This window comes from Cibotium barometz, chromosome 21 (assembly GCF_041138505.1).
Source record: "Cibotium barometz isolate CiBa-2024 chromosome 21, ASM4113850v1, whole genome shotgun sequence".
NCBI lineage: Eukaryota > Viridiplantae > Streptophyta > Polypodiopsida > Cyatheales > Cibotiaceae > Cibotium > Cibotium barometz.
This window is the reverse complement of record NC_141066.1, coordinates 3,745,224-3,767,501: the sequence shown is the minus strand read 5'-3', so window position 1 is coordinate 3,767,501 and position 22,278 is coordinate 3,745,224. Positions and strand designations below refer to the sequence as shown.

The following is a 22,278-nucleotide window of genomic DNA, read 5'->3' as shown; positions in this document are numbered from 1 at the left end:
CGAAGGTAATTTTTTTAGATGTTTGCTATAATATAGGTATTATCGTTTTTTAAGATCTATTTAATATTCATGGTTGAATTGTAGACCCTCCATTTTGGTAAGGACAAGCAATAACATCTCTAATTATCGAACTATTAGAGAGCACTGGTGTTTTAGGGTATATATAGAAACTTCTTTTTTGTGTAGCTTTTGTGTTTTGTTTGATTAATTTATATTTTTATTGAAACATTCTTTTTGCAACAGGGAATATCTTTACTTTTTACAACCCAGATTGTTGTTGGGTTTGTATGGTCGAGACAGTTACGAGACGAGAGCTTTGGGCTCCTTGGAATTTACAATCTAAAATTGCGGCAGGTTGCAGATCAACTTCATGTACGTGTAATGTTTGTGGATTATGAAAAGCCTGATAAGTTAGATTTTCGGTGCATAGGCACTGGACAATACATAATTTTTCGATTTGCTGTTTACAAGCCTGTTCAAACGCTGTTTGCCTCAAATATTGATCCACCAAATGAGTTTTGTAAGCTTTTATCCTCATCCTGCTTTTTTTCAACGAGAATTATATCTTCAATGCTAATGTTTTTTTTATGGCATATACATTTTGCCAGATGGAGGCGCGGGATATAGGCTAGGAAAAAGAATCCAGTTGTCCGAAGATTGTTTTAAAGCTGTGTTCAGGTGTGTTAAGATTATCATCATTTTATGGGTTTGTAATGCTAGATGTATATTATATGCCAAGTTTGGTGTTTTAGAAACTTCTATATGGATATATATGACAATCATGATGTGTTTATATAGAAGGTTGGCAAGTTGAGGACGATGTATACATATATGTATGAGTGTGAACAATATCTATGGATATTATGGGTGCGTGCGCATACACAGACACATATTTACATGTGTATGTGACATGCACACATGAGTTCATAGGCACACACACATACATATATCTTCCAGTTGTAGCATGTATAGTTTTCAATGGATTACACGTACACATACGTACATGTACATATATATTCCAGTTGTAGCATGTATAGTTTCAATGGATTACACGTACACATACGTACATGTACATACATACGAACATCTTTATACGTGTTTTTTGTGTAACTTAATGTGCCTAGGTTCTAAAAGGAAAGGAAGAGTGATTTTACCCATATTACTTTTACCTGTAACTACATGGAAAATGCTTCCAGCCGGTCACGACACTAGTTTGATTTAGAGTGTTTGATAGAGAGGGTTTGTTCTGGCGATGGCTGCAACCTTAGCCAACGGAACAGCAGAGCCCGGTGCCTCTAAACTTTATTCAGACGCCGCTTCCGGCAACGGCAACGGAGTGGCCGTCCACCAGAATGGAGAGCATCTGAACCCGAAGCGGAACAAGGAGGCGGAGAGGCGGCGTTGCAGGCGAAAGCAGAAGAAGAAGGGTGGCAGAAATGGCGTTCCAGCCACCGACAGCGATGACGATGGCAAGGGCGTCACGGACACGGTCAAGGTTTGCTCATGCTAACCTCAACTTTTCTCTGAGAGATCCAGAATTTGGCACAGATCTTTTTTATGCTCTCAAAACATGAGCAGAAATGTGTGGGACACGTGAAGAAACGGTAAATAGCTTATGAACTATGGTAGAGGGATTCTCATAGTTGTTTTGTTTCCTTAATATATCAACGCTTTAGTGTCTATTGGGATTTCAACCTAGAAAGTTTGTACAAAGTTTGAAAATTGAATTTTGTCAAGAGTTATAAGTGATATTTATTGTGTTTATTTATGCTTTAGACTATGGAGGACGAAGTGCAAGTGGAGTATATTTCGGAGAAGCCAAACTTTGACTCAAGTTTAGGGCCTCTTATTGAAGATTTTGCCAAGGTTTTTGAGAAGTTTTCTTCTGCTGAAGAAATGTTTCCCATATCAAGAAAGGTATCCTTGATCCATTCACATGCCCATAGCACTATGGCAACTGGAACCTTGAGTCAACATGTGGAGTTTTTTTAACTCAGGACGAGAATTCAAAGCAGGAAGCTCCTTTGGAGAAAGCAAAGGATGCAAGCTCAGATGATGAAGATGAAGATAAGCAAGATACGAAACAGAAGGAAAAAGGAACGTCGAACAAAAAGAAGAAGGTTAATTTAAACGTGTTAGTCAATATTTTATTGTGACATTCAAAAGGCAACACAGAATTTAAGGATTTGGAGAAGCTTTCACGTGACAAGCCAAGGTGGAGGCTTACATACATATGTAGGTATGCACAAACATGCACACACACACATATATGCATGCATACACATACTATACATACCATACCATGCACACACACACATACCATATACACATGTTGTAAATCTACTAGTGCAATGCAAGTGTGAATAGTGATAGATGCATAGTAGAAGACTTACAGCACACACAATCATTCACAACTTGTAATGTACATTTGAATGTTTTGAAGTTCAAAAGGTTGATCAATCATTGCTAATCTACAAAGTAGACCCTGCTGATTTCAGCCCAAGTTGCAGAAGAACCCCATGTGCTCGCGTGGGTGCAGGCCAAGCTATGGATTGAAGCCTTTATCTAGTCTTTTGAAGCCATGATAGAAACTGAAAACTTGGGATCACAAAACTAACTCTTTCCAAACCTTACAATGTTCCTTTGATTCTACCCTAATCAGGCAAGCCATATGCAAGAAGTTGGAAAAGAAAAATCTTGCAGTTATCCAGATATCCTAGGCTTTGCTACCAATTGTAAGTCTATTAGTGCAACGAACATGTGAAGAGAGGTAAATGCACAATAGAAGATTTGCATCACACAATCTTTCACAAGTATCCTACTCTAAACTGGTATTAATGCGGATATTATGTACACCTGAACGTAGTGAAGCACAAATTTCATTGCTGATCTCAGCCCAAGTTGCAATAGACCGTGCTGCCCGGCTGCAAACGCTGGTTGCAGCTCCTTTTCCTTGCTCTTGCAATAGCCTGGGTGGGCTCGCTGAAGGTGAATTGATAAAATGCTTTGATATTTATGAGGGGGGCTTGAAGTCCCTTTAAATAGGGCCTCATGGCCTTCTGATCTGCTGCCCTTGCTTGACCTGTCCGACAGGTGCCTAGCCTGCCAGTTCAGACTTTTCTTGCCTGGGCACCCTGTTCCTATCTGGCTTGGCTGCCCGTCTAGCCCTGTATGGCGCGCCCATGTGATGCTGTTTATCCTGTGTGGGTGTGCCACACATGCATGCTCACACACACAGACACTCTTGCATGCATGCATGCATACATACATGGAAGTTTTCCAAGTTTGATTGACACCTTTGGTTTCACTTGTTCGAACAGTTACAAAGGCGAATGAAAATTGCTGAGCTCAAGCAACAATGTTCAAAGCCAGATGTAGTAGAGGTGGGTCCAAGGCTCATAGTCTTTGTAATTGAATGGAGTTGTTTTTCTGGTTTTCTCTGCTGTTCAACATACTATCATATGGATTGGCAGGTGTGGGATGCAACGGCGGCAGATCCAAAGCTTTTGGTGTTCTTGAAAGCTTATCGAAATACTGTTCCAGTTCCAAGACATTGGTGCCAGAAGCGCAAGTTTTTGCAGGTGTGTGCTCCAGTCCCCAACATTAGTTATCTTGTATGCTAAATCTGGATGAAGGAAAACTGTGGGGCTTAGGTCCTCCAGAACACGGGTGAGAGAGACTGGCAGCTGCCTTAGGTGTCATGTCTCTTATTTTGCTATATATCTGTTGGTTGCAGGATGCGGCACTTCAGCAATCATGAATTGCAAGGAGGACTGGTATGTAGGTGGAGGGAGAGGAGAGTCTCTCTACAGATTCGGATTGGCTTAAGAGTAGGAGTCCATTATTGTAATGGGTTTAGATCATGAAGATGTGGGGGAAAACTAAGGGATTGGATAGCTCTATAAAAACTTGTTGAGAGAGAGAGAGAGAGAGAGAGAGAGAGAGAGAGAGAGAGAGAGAGCCCTTAAGCACGTGCATATGCCTATATCATGCTATGATTGGAGCTAGTGGGTTTGAATTACATAAATTTGTAGGTGCTGCAACATGCTTTTATGGATTTTGGTCTCTTTTTAGTGTTGAGTGCCAGCATCAGTGTCCCTTTTTGAGAAGGACTGATTGAGAGAGCAAATTATTCTTGTGTCTTCCATGTAACAAAGTGAGCTGCTTGGTTGCAGGGAAAGCGTGGTATTGAGAAGCAGCCTTTTCAGCTTCCTGACTTCATTGCTGCTACAGGGATTGAGAAAATAAGACAGGTGTGGCAGCTGTTTTCTTAAAAAAAAAAACCACGTTTGATTGAAGAGTATTTGTGTTTCTAGTCTTATGTCAAGCCCTTTTTATTTGAAAAATTTATTTGCAATATTTAGTTGGGGCATTGAAAAGACTTTCAAATGCCTCACAGAGAAATGCCAAGGTTTTATGTGCGTATGCTTGTGTGTATGTATATCTTTCTCTTCTACATTAGATGTAAAAAATTCATTCAGCAAGTGCATGACATGTGGCATTCAACTTCATTGAAAGAATCTCTCATCTACATCAAGTGTAAAAAAGCATTTAACAAAAGCATGAAGTGTGGTATTCAATTTCACAGAAAGTGTGGATCAATATAGTCACTTAAGTTGCGACATGAGTTTACGGCCACAAGTAGTCCCTAAATAACATTGTCCTTTGTAAAGGTTGAAAGATCTGAGTAGTTGCAATGGGAGGTGACGAAAAACACGCGTTTAGCTTATTGTAACATAATTGAGCCCAACCAGGCTATCTAATCAAGGAGCCTTCTGATTGATGCTCTTTTGGTGGTAGAGTCTACACAAATAATTTTGTCATGATGGCAGTATATAGTGTCATGTATATTCTTGCAAAGTGATTAAAGCCATCAGGCAGCTTGGTAGGAAGACTTTAGAGGAGTTATGTTATACGAGGCCATGTAAGGAGATAAGAGTCGTGGGTTGGTGCATTAGAATCAGGTAAGAGAAGAGTTGGTGGCTGTTGTTGCATGTGAGTGACATTGTTATCCCATTAACATTCCACACATCAAATGTTTTGCCAATAAAAACGATTGCATTGTACTTTCTAGATATAGGTGTATGAGGCAATATTAATAAAACAACTACTCCCAATGCAATAGGGGAGAGCCATTGCCTTGTCTTACTTTTTTCTCTACCTTTTTTCATAATCTTCAAAATACAGAATTTGGATTTGTGATTTGTGTCACTACCAAGGGAGAGTATTATTTGGGCACAGGATTCTCGAAAGAATGTTATGATGATAAAGCTGGTAATGAATCGATATGCTAGTGTGTTTGTTACATCCCTAAGTGGGCTTTGGGCCAGTGTTAACCGGGAGCTAGGATAACCCAGGGTTAAGGGGATGTGCTAACCCAAGGTTAGGGTTAGGGCTTAGTTGGTGCGTAGGGACTGATAGGATTTGCCCAAGGGCTAAGGGCTAACAAGGATGAGACCTAGAGTCAAGAAAAAGCTAACTAGAGGCTAACTAGCAGTACATCAAATATAGCTTGGTTATCACTATATAAGTGAGTGTGGGCTCACTTATGAGGATGATGAGGATTATGAGCCTGGGATAGTAGGGCATGTTGTGAGGGCTTGGCTGACTCACTGCAATCTGACCTCAAGCTCGGGGGTGGTTTTGAAAGGGAGACTATGGTTGGAAGAAGAGTCACTAGCCACAATTTATTGCGGTCATCAATCCAAATTTGATGTGGGTGATACTGTTTCTAGATATGTAGTTGTAATAGTAGTATCAAACTCACACCTACTAGCATAAAGTGTGAAGATCTCTGAAAGGAGGATATAAAGAATGCATCGCCAAGATCTTTTGGATTCAGGCTAGTAGGCTTCCTTTTTAGTCAAGGCCTACGGTGGTATGGGACACTTAGGGTGAAGGATGGGAAGGACCTTTGTATGAAAGGCAAAGATGGCATGGTTGGATGTGCATGGAGAAGTGTTTTACTACTGCTGCATATCCATGAAAAGGCAGGTGCTTTGCTATGTGCTTGTTGATTCTTAATTGTGCTTTTTAGGTCTATATATGCGCATGATAGGGAGACACTTGCTAAGATTTGGTCACAGGCTTGTGAGGTGTGCTTTGGCTTTCATGGAGAGCTTTGCAAACATAAGCTCTTCATAAATGCCAAAAAGAGTGAGTTCTACCTTTCAGAAATACATTATTTTGGACACATTTTTTCTAGAGATGGCATGAGAATGGACCCCACTAAGATCGACTTGCGGGGGCAAGCAATCTAGTCGAGATGCTACACTTTTGGGCGGAGCAATGCCCATGCTGGACTTACTAGACAAACACCGTTTTGATTGCGGTTGACGCCTCTCGTGCCCTATGGATTTCCACTGGTCGGTGTGGAATGTTTGGTTGAACACAATGCTAATCAATACACTTAAGTACACTAATATTTAATGGACAATAAGCACAAAATTAGATGTAATTTGTTGAATTGACAAGAGACACACAATGAGCCCCTCAAGTTAATTTTGGGAGAATCAAATACATAGTATCATGGGCATTTTTGACGAGATTTCCATACACGACATATGAATACAAATATTGCAAACAATATGGTTGTCGGTGAAGATGTTCAACTCACACTACCCTCTCAAGTGCCCATGTTCCCTACCATCTCCACTCTATTGTTCCACCCATACATGGTAGAAACAATCTGCAAGAGAGCATGTAGGATAAGAGAACACTACACAAGGTATGTGAATGTGGAGTCTTGCTCCTCCCTCTTGCTACTTGCTTCCATAATTGAGCATTAAAGCTTACCGATTGAAAGTAGAGTTGATGTCAGCAGGAAGTCTGTGCGAAAAACCATGCGATTGTAAGTCTAGCGGGGTGTGCCATGACAGATTCAACCACGTATTCAAGAGATGGAAATATAGAGGGGGAGAAGGTAGAGAGAGGGAGAGAGAAAAGGGTTCAGTACAAAAGGCGGTTGATTGGTGGCACACGCGCTGGTGACAGGCACAGGGTGTTCTGATGGTGGTGCTTCAGAAGGCACCGATGGCCAGGTGTGTTAGGTGGCCAGAAAGCAGGCAGGCAGAACTTCTAGTTAGTGAGCGATGGTGCTGAACAGCCTCCACACAACAGTATGGTGGTGTAGTACAAGAGCAGTTGGCGCCTTCTAGCGGGTGGCGGTCTTGTTGGTGGAGGCAGCGTTGTAGGTACTTCAACAAGCGGCAAGCGGCAAGCGGCTGCAGCAGTTTTGAACAGCAGAAAGGTGGCAGCAGCTGACAGGTAGGAGGCGGCAGCCTTCAGGCGCGCCGGAGGCGATGGTCAACAGGCTGCGTAGGCAGTGCTTCAATTTGTGCACAGCCAAGTAGGTGGCTGGGAGGCAGCACACAGTGCAACTGGTGGTGGCTGATGGCAGCGGCACTGGGGTGGTTCAAGTGGTGGGCAGCTGCTGGCCGGGGGTGCTTTGGAGGTGTGGACAATAGTCGGTGGCGCATACTGCAAGTTGGCATACAAGAAAACTTCCAGGCTTAGTCAACGATGAGCTTCAATGCTTCCTTGATGATGGTGATGATCAACGTTTGTAGCCATGCCTTGATGATCTTGTTCTTGGAGCTTCAAGAGAGGTTCACCCCTATTTTATACCCAAGGGAGGTCTTGCTTTTTTTTTTTTTTGCCAAAAGCTTTCATGCTTTTGTTTTGCCTTTTTCACTTAGCTTTCCTCTTTTGCTTTTTATAATAAAATATTACTCATCTTTTGTCAAAGTTCTTTTGTTTTGGTTTTTTGACTCTAGGGCCTTGCTTCTTGGCCCTAGAGCTGTTTTTTGAAATAGCGGCTTTTAGCTTTTTGGTCTTGCTCAGTCTCCTCTTGCCAGTGGTGTTCTTGGCTCACTGTCAAAATCCAGTTTGACTTTCTTCTTTTCTCTGCTTTTTGGCCAAAATTGGTGCTTTTCCAAAAGCAAACCTTATGGTTCTTGTTCTCATGCCACCTTCTACCTGTCCAATGTCCGAGCACAGGTTTCATTATGTGAAAAGAGCGAGGAGGGCCAAATAGTTACATTCCCTCTCTCTCTCATATCGTAGTTGTCCTTAACTGCGGAATAGAGGCGTTTCAAGTACATCCATGTGTTCCATGTATATCCATATGTTCCAATACTAGCCCTGTTTGGTGAGCTTGTGTATTTGGTCTTTCCCTATATCTGTGGTGTCATCTGCTCATCTGGCAACATCTCTATGCGTTTTCTTTAACCTGTAATACGCGGAAGCTTCGGAGAAGAATTGATAACTTCAATACTCAGAATTCAGCACTCTTTTCGTGACGGAAATTAACGCATAAACTGAAAGGAGATGTGCAGAAAAGAGAGAGAGAGAGAGAGAGAGGACACAGTATTGGGTCCCAATTACCCTCTGTAGGGTCCCCACCACGGATGGTGTATTTGCTTTATTAGAATGATGTGAATATGAAAAGAAAATATAGAATTCTTGACCTTTCTTGGCTGGGAAATCCCTGCCCTTGACCTTCAGTTCTCCACCCCTTTGCTTAGCAACTCCCTTGGCTTGTCTAGCCCTTGATTTGCTTGAGCTCTTGGTGAATAATGAGATGAATGAATGGGATTGTGGCCTCCACTATTTTTACTACCCCATCAGGAGCAGTCGGCTGGTTAACTTTCCCTTTACGACCTGTTTTAATAGCATTTAATGCTGAAAATTCCCACGTGTTCACACTGGACTGCTGGACTGTCCTGGCCGCCTCTGTGGGCTGCTGTCTAGGCCAGCGCAGGCTGTTGGGCAGCACCTGGGCACTGGCCGCCTGCAGTCGAGGCTGCCCTATGGGCTAGCCAACTGGCTGGGCTGGCCCAAAAGCAAGTCGGCTGCTTGGCCAAGCCCTCTTGGGCTGGCCGACAGCCTGCCCAGCCCCTTCTTGGGCGGGGTAAGTCTTGGGGCTGCCCGGCTCCCTTGGGGTGGCCCATAGCCTTCCCCGTGTCCAAACCTGATGCATACCTACATCTACACAGTTGTCTGACATCTGGTGGCAGACCAAACATACAGAACAACTGACATCATTCCAGAGAGAGACTCACAGCGCAAACTGGCACTGTTTCAGGTGCAGGATAGTGCACACCTGACCTTGGACTCATGTGCAGGACAATGCACACCTGACCTCGGACGACTGAGATGGATCCTTGGCTGACTCGTCTCGGACTGGGCTCACATGGGACCAGTTCACTATCCCAGGTCCTGCACCTTCTGTACAGAAATGTCTATGTGGCATCCAAGTGCGGGATGCACGTGACATCCCCTTCTGCTTAACTTGACGGAAGCTGCATAGCCTCCAAATAATCCGTCAATAATGCCGGATAGTCTTCGAAAAACTCTTTGTCAAGCCATACCGCTTCATGGGTTCCTCGGTCTTGAAACTTCGTGAGGAACTGTCGTAGACTTCGGCCTGAGCCATGCTTGAAAGGGTGCAGAAGGATCTGTTCTGGAACCATTACTTCTGCTTCATCCACAATGTCTGGTTCCGCTTCGTCTTTGACCTCTGAAGGGGGTGGACCTGCATATGGCTTTAACCAACTGACATGAAATACATTGTGCATATCCAACTCGGAGGTAGCTTTAACTGCATAGACACCTCATTAATCTTTTCCGGATGGGAAAAGGTCCGAAGCTCATGAAAGACAACTTTGGGCATCGCTTGCTCACGTGCTTCAATCTTTGCTTCATTATCCAAAGATAAACCCAATCCCCTTCCGAAAACTTCATATCCCTTCGGTCTTTATTGGCGTGTCGAGTGTAGACCTCTTGCGCTTTAGCCAATCTGTCTTTTACTGACTCTAAGATCTCTTGGTAAGACTCCGTCACTCTGTTTGCCTGCGGTACTGAAGACGACGTCCTGGTTAACAACGACTGGAAAGGTCTTCCAAACACTGCCTCATATGGAGTCCTGCCAATAGCTGAAGAAAAAGCTTGAACTAAAGGCAAATACGATTCCCACTTACCTTGCTGATTGTGGACATAACATCCTGCCAGGAAGTTTGTCAAGAGGAGATTGCATTGGAGCAGTCTTGTACCATGAGGGCCATGCTATGACCTATAAAAATTGAAGACAACAAGATAACTAATGTATTATCTCAGAGGCCCACGAGCCATGTGGTTCCTATGGATTATTGAAACCGGCCTCTGGTAGAAACCAAAGTGCGGTAGACTAGGAGTCACCCTTCCAATTGTAGTCCAAATAAATAACAAAAATTAACAGGAGCTAGAATGCTCAGAACTGAAAGGAAATCGACACCTGTTGGCCCCAAAGCTTGGCGCCCCTTTCGGTATTTCTTTATTCAAATTCAATGAAATGTATAACTGAGTACAACAAAGCCAGTCCAAGAGAGTAAACCTACATGTCCAATCTAGCAGCCCTCAAGACCTCTTACCACAGAGGATTCACACACAGATTTGTGTTCCACAAAAGTAACACACTGTGCTTCCCTCTAGTCAACCAAGACAATTCAACAGGGCAGCCTTGAGCACACATCTGGCTGCTCCATGAACATGGTCTCAATTCAGTTCAAATATACATTCACTGTCCAATATCTGTTTCCACCCTTCAAACTACCATACCCCTCCTCTCACAAGGGGCCAGATGACAACTCTCTGCAGCAGACATAAGCCAGTGGAAAGAAAGAAAGATTGACAAGTTCAGAGCTTACCAATTCAATGCGTGGTTCTGCACCAAAGGGACTGACTGTACCAGCTTGTACTTGCAACAGGCTGTCTATACTGTTCTCCCCGTAGTCGCCTGACTGATGCACCACCTGGACTCTGATGAAACGCAGCCTGCAACTGTTCAGGACTGAACAGTACTGTAGCTGCCTGTACCTGACCGTACAGGTCAGCGGTACCCTATTGTACCTGTCCGTACAGTTCTATACGTGCACCTGCTGCGTGCGTCGGTTGTCGTACAGCAACCGTACCAGCCTGTGTCAGGGGTCCTGCAGCGTCTGTGTTATTCTGCCCGTACAGTACCCGTCTGCACAGCACCCGCTTGAACCAGCCGGTGTGAAACAGCCTGTACCTGCTGTCGTATAGCAGCCACCGCCAGTACCAACAGTACGGACTGTACCTGCTGTCTGTACCTTCCAGCGCTACCTGAACCAGCCGCCAAAAGGACTGCAGCCGCCTGCTCTGTACGGCCTGCAGCCACGTGGTCTGTACGGCCAGGTTCTGTACGGCCTGTATTCAGTACAGCCTGCTCTCCACACAGCAAATCCAGTCGCCACCTCTTTTCAGCCAGTCGACAGAGATTCTCCTCTCCTCCACGCAGGTTGCTTGCACGACCTCCCAAAAGCAAGAGAGAGAGAGATGAGAGAGGCGTGTAACTCCCAAAAGTGGAGTTGCCCCCCCCTTCCAATAATATCCTAGGCCCCCTTTTTTAAAGGTTCATTAAAGTTCCTAAGCGCCACTTATGATGCCTAGGGCTTAAAACATTAAAAATATTAATGTCCTTGGTCCCACTTCACATTTGAGGATGTCTACCATATTTCTATTTGTCCAGGCACCCCAAATGTGAATCGTTAAATATTTATTTTGCTCACCAACCACCATGCCCACACTTGTGCTGTTCCACTTTCACAAGGTCATGACATACCCCCCTCTTGAAAAATGGCAAGCGTCCTCGATTGCAATCTGATGGTACAGCAAAATATCCAAAGTGAAATGTACAATATGGCAAGATCAGCGTCCCAATCTCTCTAAGCCATGCATATGTAACAACATTCACTGCAAACCAATGGTGTAGTAGTAGTCCAAGTTGTATACCACTGTGAACCATACACAACCACAATATCCAATGTGACTAGTACACATATATCATAGAAGTCCCATAAACAGATGTACTGTCAGCCATCAGTACCTTCGGGTGAGACAAAAGCTGCACCAAGCGACCTCTAGATGTCATCTGAGCCTGTCTGTATCAAGGGAGTGGAGGTGCTACCCCCCTCTTGAGCATCAGGCAATGCTCCAGACCCATGCTTTGCTGAACCTGAATGAGCCGTAACAAGAGTTGGCTCCAACTCAAAGGCATCGAGATAAAGCTGGAAAACCTGAGGTGAATCTGTTAAGTCACCTTCCTCCATCCACTTCGCATCCATCGGTGAATAGTTCTTGAACTTCACAAGATAGCGACGCGAATGACTATATTTGTCCCAACCGAAATCCCAAAGCCCGACTAGACGAACGTGCAGTACTTATCAAGCTTGCCAAGGCCATATGCACTTATTTTTCTTTCTTCAAGCCAAACATGTTCACTCAAGTTAAGTCTGGGTACTCCTAAATCTACTCCTAAAGCAACATAGGTCATATATAGAACAAGATGGTGAGGTTGTAATTGAAAATTATACATAATATTTTTATAGGGAATTAAAAATGTTCTTGCCAACTGGGAGGGAAGTAACTCGGTGTAGGACTGCTAATCATGAGAATTATCTACCTTCTTTTGCTTTTGTTGAGTTTTCTGGAGTGCCAACTTAACTCTCCAATAAGCTTCATCCATGTTCTCCACATACTGATCAGCCTCAAAGATCTTATCCTTTGTGTGCAAAATGGGTGGTACCTTCTTCCCTCCTTCCACAATCTCAAAAGGCGCCTTGCCCGTCGAAGTATGGACAGTGTTGTTATATGCAAACTCCACCAAAGGAAGATACTTTTCCCATTGTTGCTTGTGCTCTGACACATAACACTTAAGAAGATCTAACACTATAGAATTAGCCTCTTCCGATTGACCATCTATTTGTGGATGAAATGAAGATGAAAACTTGAGAGTTGTATCCATGTTGTCAAACAACCCTCTCCAGAATAAACTCGTCATCCGTGGATCACGATCACTAATGATAGATGAAGGCAAGCCATGATACTTGAAGATGTTCGCCGTGAACAACTTCACCATATGATCAACTTTGATCGTCTTACGCACAGGAATGAAATGAGCCTGCTTACTGAACCTGCATATAATAGTCCAAATGCCATCATTCCCCGTTTGTGTACGTGGAAGATCAAATATAAAATCCATGGCAATGCTCTCCCATGGTCTATCTGAAATAGGTAAAGGCTGAAGTAACCCTGGTTTCTTTTGACAGTAAAGGCTGAAGTAACCCTGGTGTCTTTTGACAGTCAAACTTCACCTTTTGACATACGATGCATTGCCTAACAAAAGCATCAACATCTCTTCTCAAGGTTGGCCAATAAAAGAAAGTCTCAACTGCTTTTATCGTGGCGTCCATACCTCTATGACCTGCATACGGTGGAGCATGACTTTCAATCATAACCTTGAGTCGCAATTGCCTGGTAATACACAGTTTACCATGCATCAACAAAAACCCATCTCTGAGAGTATAATGATCATGCCGCTGACCCTCAGACATCTGATCATAGAGCCTTCCAAAATCTTCATCATAGGCATCCTGCTCTTTCATTTCATCAAGCTCATGATGATAAGCAAGTGAAACTGGTGAGACCTGTGGCTTGCGTGACAAAGCATCTGCCACAACATTCTTTTTGCCTTCCACATGCACAATCTGGAAGTGGAACATAGACAAAAAGTTGGCCCATCGCATATGCTTCTCAGAAAGCTTAGTTTGCATGAGGAAATAACGCAAAGTCTGATGATCTGTCTAGACAGTGAAATCAGCCCCAAGCAAATAGTGTTTCCATGTAGAAAGAGCATGAATTACAGCCAACATCTCTTTCTCATAAACTTGTAAATGTTTCTCGGCATGCTGCAATATTCGACTCTCATAGGCTATCACATGTCCTTCCTGCATGAGAACTGCCCCAATGCTGTTTCCACATGCATCACATTGGACAACAAAAGCCTTTCGGAGGTCCGGTAATACCAATACTGGATCCGAAGTAAGCCTTTCTTTAAGCTTTTTAAAGGCTGTAATTTCCTGATCAGCCCATCTAAACGGAGTTGCCTTCTTTGTTAAGGCATGAAGGGGCGAAGCAATTTCAGCAAAATACCGTATGTACCGCCTGTAGTAGGAACACAATCCCAAAAAGCTGCGTACATCATGTACGGTCCTCAAATCTGGCCAATTAAGAATTGCTTCCACCTTCGATGGATCCATACGGACTCCATGCTTGGACACAATATGCCCCAAGAAGTGTATCTCTTGCAAGAAGAATTCACTCTTCTTGCCATTAATGACCAACCTATGGTTCCGGAGTTCTTCAAACACAATGGCCAAATGCCTTCTATGCTCCTCCTCAGTGTGTGAAAGCACAATCATATCATCAAAGAATGTGCCCACAAACGCTCTATGAGGCCGGAAAATCCTGTCCATCATTCTGTTAAATGTGGCAAGTGCATTTGTCAAACCAAAGGGCATAACCAAGAACTCATATAATCCAAAAGTGGTTCGAAATGCTGTCTTATGCACATCCTCGGGTCTAATACATATCTGATGATACCCGCTTTTCAAGTCAATCCGACTAAAGACTGTGGAGCCCTGTAATAAGTGGTCCAAAATGTCATCGATCCTCGGAATAGGGAATCGATTCTTAATGGTATTCTTGTTCAGCGCCCTGTAATCAATACACATGCGCCAAGAACCATCTTTCTTTTGCACTAAGAGTACAGGTGAGCAAAAGGGTGATGAGCTAGGCTGGATTAACCCTTTATTCAACAATTCCTGCACCTGACTCATAATTTCTTCTTGTTGGGCTGCACTAACACGGTACGGCGGTCTATTTGGTGGAGTACTACCCGGAATTAGATCAATGGCATGATCTTCTGGCCTTTCCGAAGGAAGTTCTCCTGGCAATGACTCGGAAAAACAATCTTGGAACTCACATAAGAAATCAGTCCTGTCCTTATCTAACGTAGACAAATTAGATTTAGACTCATCATCTGTTGCATCCTTTACAAAAATCAAGTACGCGAAAAGATGCTTTTTCATTACTGATGAAATTGCCGAAGCTGATACAATAGGAACAGATTCCCCTTTAAGCTTTACATCCAAAACATGTTCTTTCCCTCTATGAGTCAAAGTAATCTTCCTATTGTATGTATCCACCACCGCATGTACTCTATGGCACCATGGCATACCCAACAAAACATCACATCCATCAAGTGGCATGATGAAAAACTCCTCGTTGTCCACATAACCCTGCACATGAAGCCTGAGCTTCCCAATAATAGGAGTGACGGGTTCTGCATACCCAGGACAAGCCATGTTAGCCTCATATAAAGGCCCCATCTCCTCTGCACGGATCCCCAATCGGCCAGCCAAATCCGGTGAAATAAAGTTGGCTCTAGCACCTGTGTCAAAGAAAATCAAGGCATTTTGATCTCTCACTTTGCCCCATTCCCTGCACAACTCAGTCTCTTCACCACCAGGCTGTTCCCCAACAAGATCAGGAACTAACCCTGCAGAAGGTTTTGGTTTCTTTGACTTGGGCTCCCCTTTGGTGTCAGAGTCCTTTTGGGACTTTCGCTTGGGACAATTAAAAGACATATGTCCCTCCTCTGTACAGTAAAAACATTTCCGAGCATCCATCAAAGCCTGTCTCTCCTCAGGAGTTCTCTTCGGCATTGGTAACTTCTTATAGCGCTTCTTTGTAGACCCTTTTGCATCACGCGAAGCATGCCTTGACTTTTCAGATTTCTTGCTTGAGCTTTTACTGCCTTTAAATCCAGATGAGACTCCAGTGAGTAACGCATTTGCTGTCATAGCATTCTCTATCATCTGTGACATATTTGTTACTCGAGTCTTTATGCAATAGTCACGCACTTCCTTGGGCAGCCCACAACAATACTTCTCCACCTGCTCAGACAAAGGCACTGCACGATAAGAAGTAACTGGGAGTAAAGCTTCCCAAAACTTCTTATTATAATCCTCAAGATTTTCACACTTTGATGCATCCAATTTGTGCCATGCTGTCATTACATCCACCTCAAAAGTAGATGTGAGCCATATGGAAGAGAACACCTGCTTAAACTGTACCCAAGTAGATGGTGCTATGCCCTGTAAAAGAAGAGTAGACCACCACTGCAATGCATTGCCTTTGAGAAAAGTCGCAGCTTTTCTCAGCTTAGAGGACTCCGTGTAATTACCACCAGAAAAAGTAGCATCAAACTGCTGTAAAAAGGTAAGTGCTTTTAGCTTATCTTTGGTCCCACTGAATGTGTCAAATTTCACAACAGCTCCCCCTTCCTTATAATCCTTCGCCTTACCCATAGGCGTTAGATTATCGTAAGGAAGTGGCTTCACAAGATTGCTACCCCCAGCATTCATGCCCATCATAGGGTCAACATTACCAATTCCCACACCTGGCATGCCATACATTCCAGCCATGTTTCCAAACATACCACTATGCATACCGGGCTGCATGTCCCCATACATATTTCCTTGCATTCCAGGCTGCATGCCCCAAAACATGTTTCCTTGCATTCCGGACTGCATACTACCATACATATTCCCTTGCATACCAGACTGAAAACTAGCTCCAAAATTCCCTGGAATACCCATGCCTCCCTAAGGATAACTCCCAGTCATGGATTGGAACACAGAGCCACCACCAAAATAACCTGGATGCATAGACTGCTGTGGAATAGATGGCTGTCCGAAAAAGGAACTCTGTGAGTTGGCACCAAAAGTATGTTGCATGTTCGGAAACTGTCCAAAAGAAGGATCCTGTGGGAAGGCACCACTGTTGCCCTGAGGTGGGTTCTTAGAACGCACTTTCTTCTTCTTCTTTTCAGGCTCAGAATGGGATCTCATAAATTCAGCAAACTTCTCACTTTGAGTGAGCTGCATAAACACATCCATTACACCTGCCAAACGATTTTTAAACTGAGCATCATCTTCCTCTTTACTAGGCATATCTTCTGGCTGTGTTAGATCCTCATATTGTGCATCATCTGCAGCCTGTTCTCCTGCAAGAATATCCTCAGATTCATTTCTCTCAAGAGAGGTCTCTTGCTCTTCCTCTTCGTTATAAAAATATTCGTCTTCTGTGTCTTAACATGTTGCTGAATTTTTCAGCAATGACTTTCCTCGAGTCAACCACGAGCTCACCCCCTTAAGAAAGTTGATGATGGGTCCCGGCAGCGGAACCTTGAAACCGGCCTCTGGTAGAAACCAAAGTGCGGTAGATTAGCAGTCACCCTTCCAATTGTAGTCCAAATAAATAACAAAAATTAACAGGAGCTAGAATGCTCCAGAACTGAAAGGAAATCGACACCTGTTGGCCCCAAGCTTGGCGCCCCTTTCGGTATTTCTTTATTCAAATGAATGAAATGTATAACTGAGTACAACAAAGCCAGTCCAGGAGAGTAAACCTACATGTCCAATCTAGCAGCCCTCAAGACCTCTTAGCACAGAGGATTCACACACGGATCTGTGTTCCACAAAAGCAACACACTGTGCTTCCCTCTAGTCAACCAAGACAATTCAGCAGGGCAGCCTTGAGCACACATCTGGCTGCTCCATGAACATGGTCTCAATTCAGTTCAAATATACATTCACTGTCCAATCTCTGTTTCCACCCTTCAAACTACCATACCCCTCCTCTCACAAGGGGCAGATGACACAACTTTGCAGTAGACATAAGCCAGTGGAAAGAAAGAAAGATTGACAAGTTCAGAGCTTACCAATTCAATGCGTGGTTCTGCACCAAAGGGACTGACTGTACCAGCTTGTACTTGCAACAGGCTGTCTGTACTATTCTCCCCGTAGCTGCCTGACTGATGCACCACCTGGACTCTGATGAAACGCAGCCTGCAACTGTTCAGGACTGAACAGTACTGTAGCTACCTGTACCTGACCGTACAAGCCAGCGGTACCCTATTGTACCTGTCCGTACAGTTCTATACGTGCACCTGTTGCGTGCGTCGGTTGTCGTACAGCAACCGTACCAGCCTGTGTCAGGGGTCCTGCAGCGTCTGTGTTATTCTGCCCGTACAGTACCCGTCTGCACAGTAGCCGCCTCAACCAGCCGGTGTGATACAGCCTGTACCTGCTGTCGTACAGCAACCGCCGCGAGTACCAACAGTACGGATTGTACCTGTTGTCCGTACCTGCCAGCGCTACCTGAACCAGCCGCCAAAAGGATTGCAGCCGCCTGCTCTGTACGGCCTGCAACCACGTGGTCTGTACGGCCAGGCTCTGTACGGCCTGTATTCAGTACAGCCTGCTCCCCACACAGCAAATCCAGTCGCCACCTCTCGTCAGCTAGTCGACACAGATTCTCCTCTCCTCCACGCAGGTTGCTTGCACGACCTCCCAAAAGCAAGAGAGAGAGAGATGAGAGAGGCGTGTAACTCCCAAAAGTGGAGTTGCCCCCCCTTCCAATAATATCCTAGGTCCCCTTTTTTAAATGTTCATTAAAGTTCCTAAGCGCCACTTATGCCTAGGGCCACCCAAGGTTAAAACATTAAAAATATTAATGTCCTTGGTCCCACTTCACATTTGACGATCTCCACTATATTTCTATTTGTCCAGGCACCCCAAATGTGAATCATTAAATATTTATTTTGCTCACCAACCACCATGCCCACACTTGTGCTGTTCGACAAAATAAGTCTCCTGCCAACAAGACATCGGTCCACATGACCCTTGGCATAGACATAAGTCCCGTGCCAACCAGGCGTCATGTCCACTTTACCACTTGCACCACACACCTTGTATGAGAGGTGGGCTCAAGTAACAAGATAAAACAATCACTCGCACGCATAGATAACCTGGTGTTCCATAAGCATTTCTGCTACACATAGTTTATAGGCATTTCGGCCACCAACTCACACTACCCTCTCAAGTGCCCATGTTCCCTTCCATCTGCTCTCTATTGTTCCACCCACACATAGTAGAAACAATCTTCAAGAAAGCACGTAGGACAAGAGAACACTACACAGGGTATGTTGTGCTTGTCACTACCCTTTGAAGTGCCCATGTTCCCTTCCATCTGCTCTCTATTGTTCCACCCACACATGGTAGAAACAATCTTCAAGAGAGCACGTAGGACAAGAGAACACTACACAATGTTGGGGTAAAGGCATTATGCCCACCCTTGTAGTGTGTACAAGCCCATAAGTTATAGTACATAGTACACTTAGTACTTTTAATGTACTAAGTGCACTATGTGTACTAGTGCAATATACATGTGTGATAGGGGAGTCACACACTCAATGCTTGAGTTGACTTATCCCCACAATTCTCTCTCTCTCCCTTGTTCTCTCTGTGTATGTCTCCCACATGAAAACCTAACTCTAATTAACTCTCCCATTCAACTGGTATCAGAGCCCTGGTTTTAGGGTTTTGTTCTCAAGTGCTGCATCGCTGGAAATCAACTGTAGAAGAGCTGCGTGTGGTGCCGCCTGTTTGTGCTCCCTGCGTGTGCTGTACGGACTTCTTTGCTGCATGTGTTGAACTAGTCGCAGGCAGGTGGCCTTAAGCAGGTAGGCGAAGGCTTGCTACCCTCAAGGATCCTATTCAGCACGACTCTCTACGCTGGTGGAGCTTCGCTCGAGCCGCTGGTGAAAAGCGGAGGCCTTTAGGTGGACTCTGTGGGGAAGCGTGTAGCGCTACTAGGCGAAGGCGAGCAGCGCTCAGCAGCGAGCGAACACAGGCGAACACGCCTACGAGCGAGCCGTCGAAGCGCAAGCGTGTTATCGTTGGGCGAGCACAACCGCCACCACTAGGCGAAGGCGACGGCAACTTCTTCGTTTTTTTTTCTCTCTTCGCACATAGGCGATCATATGCTACCATCACGACGATGAAGTTTGATGGGCTCGCTAGATTCATGCGGATGAAGATCAGACGTGGCAGAGTGGGCGAAGCTCTTCAATTTTCTGCCCAACTGGTCGCCTTGCCCAGTCCATGCAGCCCAGCTAAGGCTGCCCAGGCTGCCTAGCGCAGGTAGCCAACAGCCAGGCAGCTGAGCGGGTTGCCCAGCCAACCAGGCGCCTACAGCAGCAACAGCAGAAGCAACACCAAGCGCAGCCAGCGCTTGCAAAGCAACAGCAGCCATCAGCATCAGCATCAGCATCAGCATCAGCATCAGACGTGTCCCCCCCCCCTCTACTGCAACAACAAAATTCAATCTGCAAATCTCAAAGAAATTCAAAAATTAAGAGGTATTTGCTTCAATTCTTTGGGAATTTCTTATCAATTCAATCAATTGAGCAGGTACAGGTGCCAAAATTGCTCAAATTTTGAGCAAAATTGGCAAAATTGGGTGACATTGGTCACATTCAGGATCAATTTGCAGGAAATTGGATGTCAAAATTTGGGACTTTTGATGTAATTGTGCAATTAAGCATTCATACATGCTGTATGATGTGAGAAATCGCACATTCGGGCAAAATTGCAGCAAATTGCACTGCAAATCAAGGGGCTTTTGTGCGATTTGGTTGATTTGCATGCAGGCACTCGCATTTGATGCTTTGGGCATATGTGTTGATGCCTGTCAAGCACTCAATGTGCCTGTAAATCAAGGGGCTTTCATGTATTGGATGTATATGTGGCCAGGGGGGAGCACCGTGAAGACTCTGGATGCCTTCATGTGCGTTAATGTACCATGTATGATCAGAAATTGATCTTAAATCAAGGGGCTTTTCAAGATTTTATGCTTGTTGAGCTTGGCAAAGCAGCAAGCAAGATTTTTATGCCTTGAATCCTCAGAAATCAGCTTGCAGTCAAGGGGCTTTTGCCCAATTTCTGTTCGGGACTGTTGTATGCAGTGGTCGGGACTGTAAAAGTCTGATTTTCACTCATTTGGACAGCCAGGAGAGCATTTATTGCTACTGTACCTGCTAGTACAGACTTGGTACAGCTTTGTACAAGCTTTGGCATGGCTGCACATTGATTTGAGTGAGGAAAAGGCTCAATTTCAGCTGCTGTACTTGCATGTACAGGTTTGGTACATCATTGGTGAGCACTTAGTACTGCTGTACAGTACTTTGGAAGGGGAACAGAGCGCATTTAAGGTGCTGTCCTAAATCTGCAGCAACCAGATTTTGGTGATTTCATCACATTCAGTGGGAGTAGAGTTGCATTTGTGCTTCCGCAGTGGGAGATAAAGCTTGGGAGAACAATTGTGAGCACTTTGTGTGCTTTTGGTGCAGTGTTTGCACATTTTGCAGGGAGTCAGGCATTGACAGGTTGCATATTGCTATGGCAACCACAGGTGAGAGCTCTTCATTGCTTCACATTAAGAAGCTTGAAGGCTCACATAACTATGATATTTGGCAAACCCAGAGCTATAATGTGTTGCTCCAGAAGAAGCAGCACAAGCCTATCAAAGAAAGGGGTGTAATGCCCGCTTCTCTTACTGCTGAAGAGTGGGAAGATATGGATGAGCTGACAAGATCTACTATCATGTTGTCTGTGTCAGACTCTTTACTTTTCAGCATTCGTGAAGAGAAGACAGCTTGGGGAATGTGGCAAAGATTGCAGGACTTGTATGCCCAGCAAAGTGCCTCAAGCAAAGTGTATTGGTTGAAGAAACTCATAGGTCTTCAGATGAAGGAAGGGGCGTCTATGACAGCCCATCTAAATGAGTTTAATGGTATTGTCAGCCAAGTTATAAATCAAAAGTTGGCAATGGACGATGAGTTCAAAGCCACCTTTCTCTTATGCACTTTGCCAGAGAGTTGGGACACATTCAGGACAGCCACTAGTAATTCGAATGCTATGCTGTCATATGCAGATGTGGAGGGTGCTCTTCTTCAAGAAGAGATGAACAGGAAGAACAATTCTGTTGGAAAGTCCAATGCAATGAATGCACGTGGGAGATCCCAGCAAAGGGGTAAAAGCCAAGAACGGGGAAGGAGCAAGTCCCGCTCCAAAAAGGACTTCGAATGCCATTATTGTGGCAAGAAGGGACACATCAAAAAGCAATGCTACAAATGGAAAAATGATCAAAAGGAAAAGGGAAAAGGCAAAGACAAAGGCAAAGATGAAGCCAAAGATGCAAAGCAAAAGAGCAAAAGTGGAGTCAAGATTGAAGAAGTCAATGTGTCACATGCAGGTGACAGTGAGGATGAGGTCCTATTCACGTCTTCACTTGATGCCCAATCACTTCTTACAGGAGATGATCATGGTATGCACTCACGGATCATTGATTCAGGTGCCTCCTTTCATGTCACAGGTTGCAGAGACTTGTTTGTCAGGTATACTGCTGGCAATGAAGGAGTAGTTTATTTGGGTGATAACCATGCATGCAAGATTCTTGGGAGAGGTGATGTGAGGCTTGTGTTTTCAGATGGCTCACAGCTTATGCTCCATGATGTCAGACATGTGCCTG

At 44.4% G+C, this 22,278-nt stretch overlaps 1 protein-coding gene across 3 annotated transcripts in view; it reads left to right on the top strand.

Annotated features, from left to right (window-relative positions):
• Positions 1 to 1,122: 1,122 nt before the first annotated feature.
• LOC147626770 (uncharacterized) overlaps positions 1,123 to 22,278 on the top strand; it is a 54,244-nt gene continuing 33,088 nt past the window's right edge. For 2 of the 3 annotated variants that reach the window (XM_086815321.1, XM_086815320.1), the window contains exons 1-6: positions 1,123 to 1,495; positions 1,777 to 1,917; positions 1,998 to 2,120; positions 3,321 to 3,383; positions 3,474 to 3,581; positions 4,176 to 4,253. In XM_086815321.1, coding sequence (XP_086671447.1) covers positions 1,253 to 1,495; positions 1,777 to 1,917; positions 1,998 to 2,120; positions 3,321 to 3,383; positions 3,474 to 3,581; positions 4,176 to 4,253 — 756 coding nt within the window. In that variant the 5' untranslated portion in view covers positions 1,123 to 1,252. The remainder of the gene's footprint in view (positions 1,496 to 1,776; positions 1,918 to 1,997; positions 2,121 to 3,320; positions 3,384 to 3,473; positions 3,582 to 4,175; positions 4,254 to 22,278) is intronic. The other variant, XM_086815322.1, reaches the window with a different exon arrangement.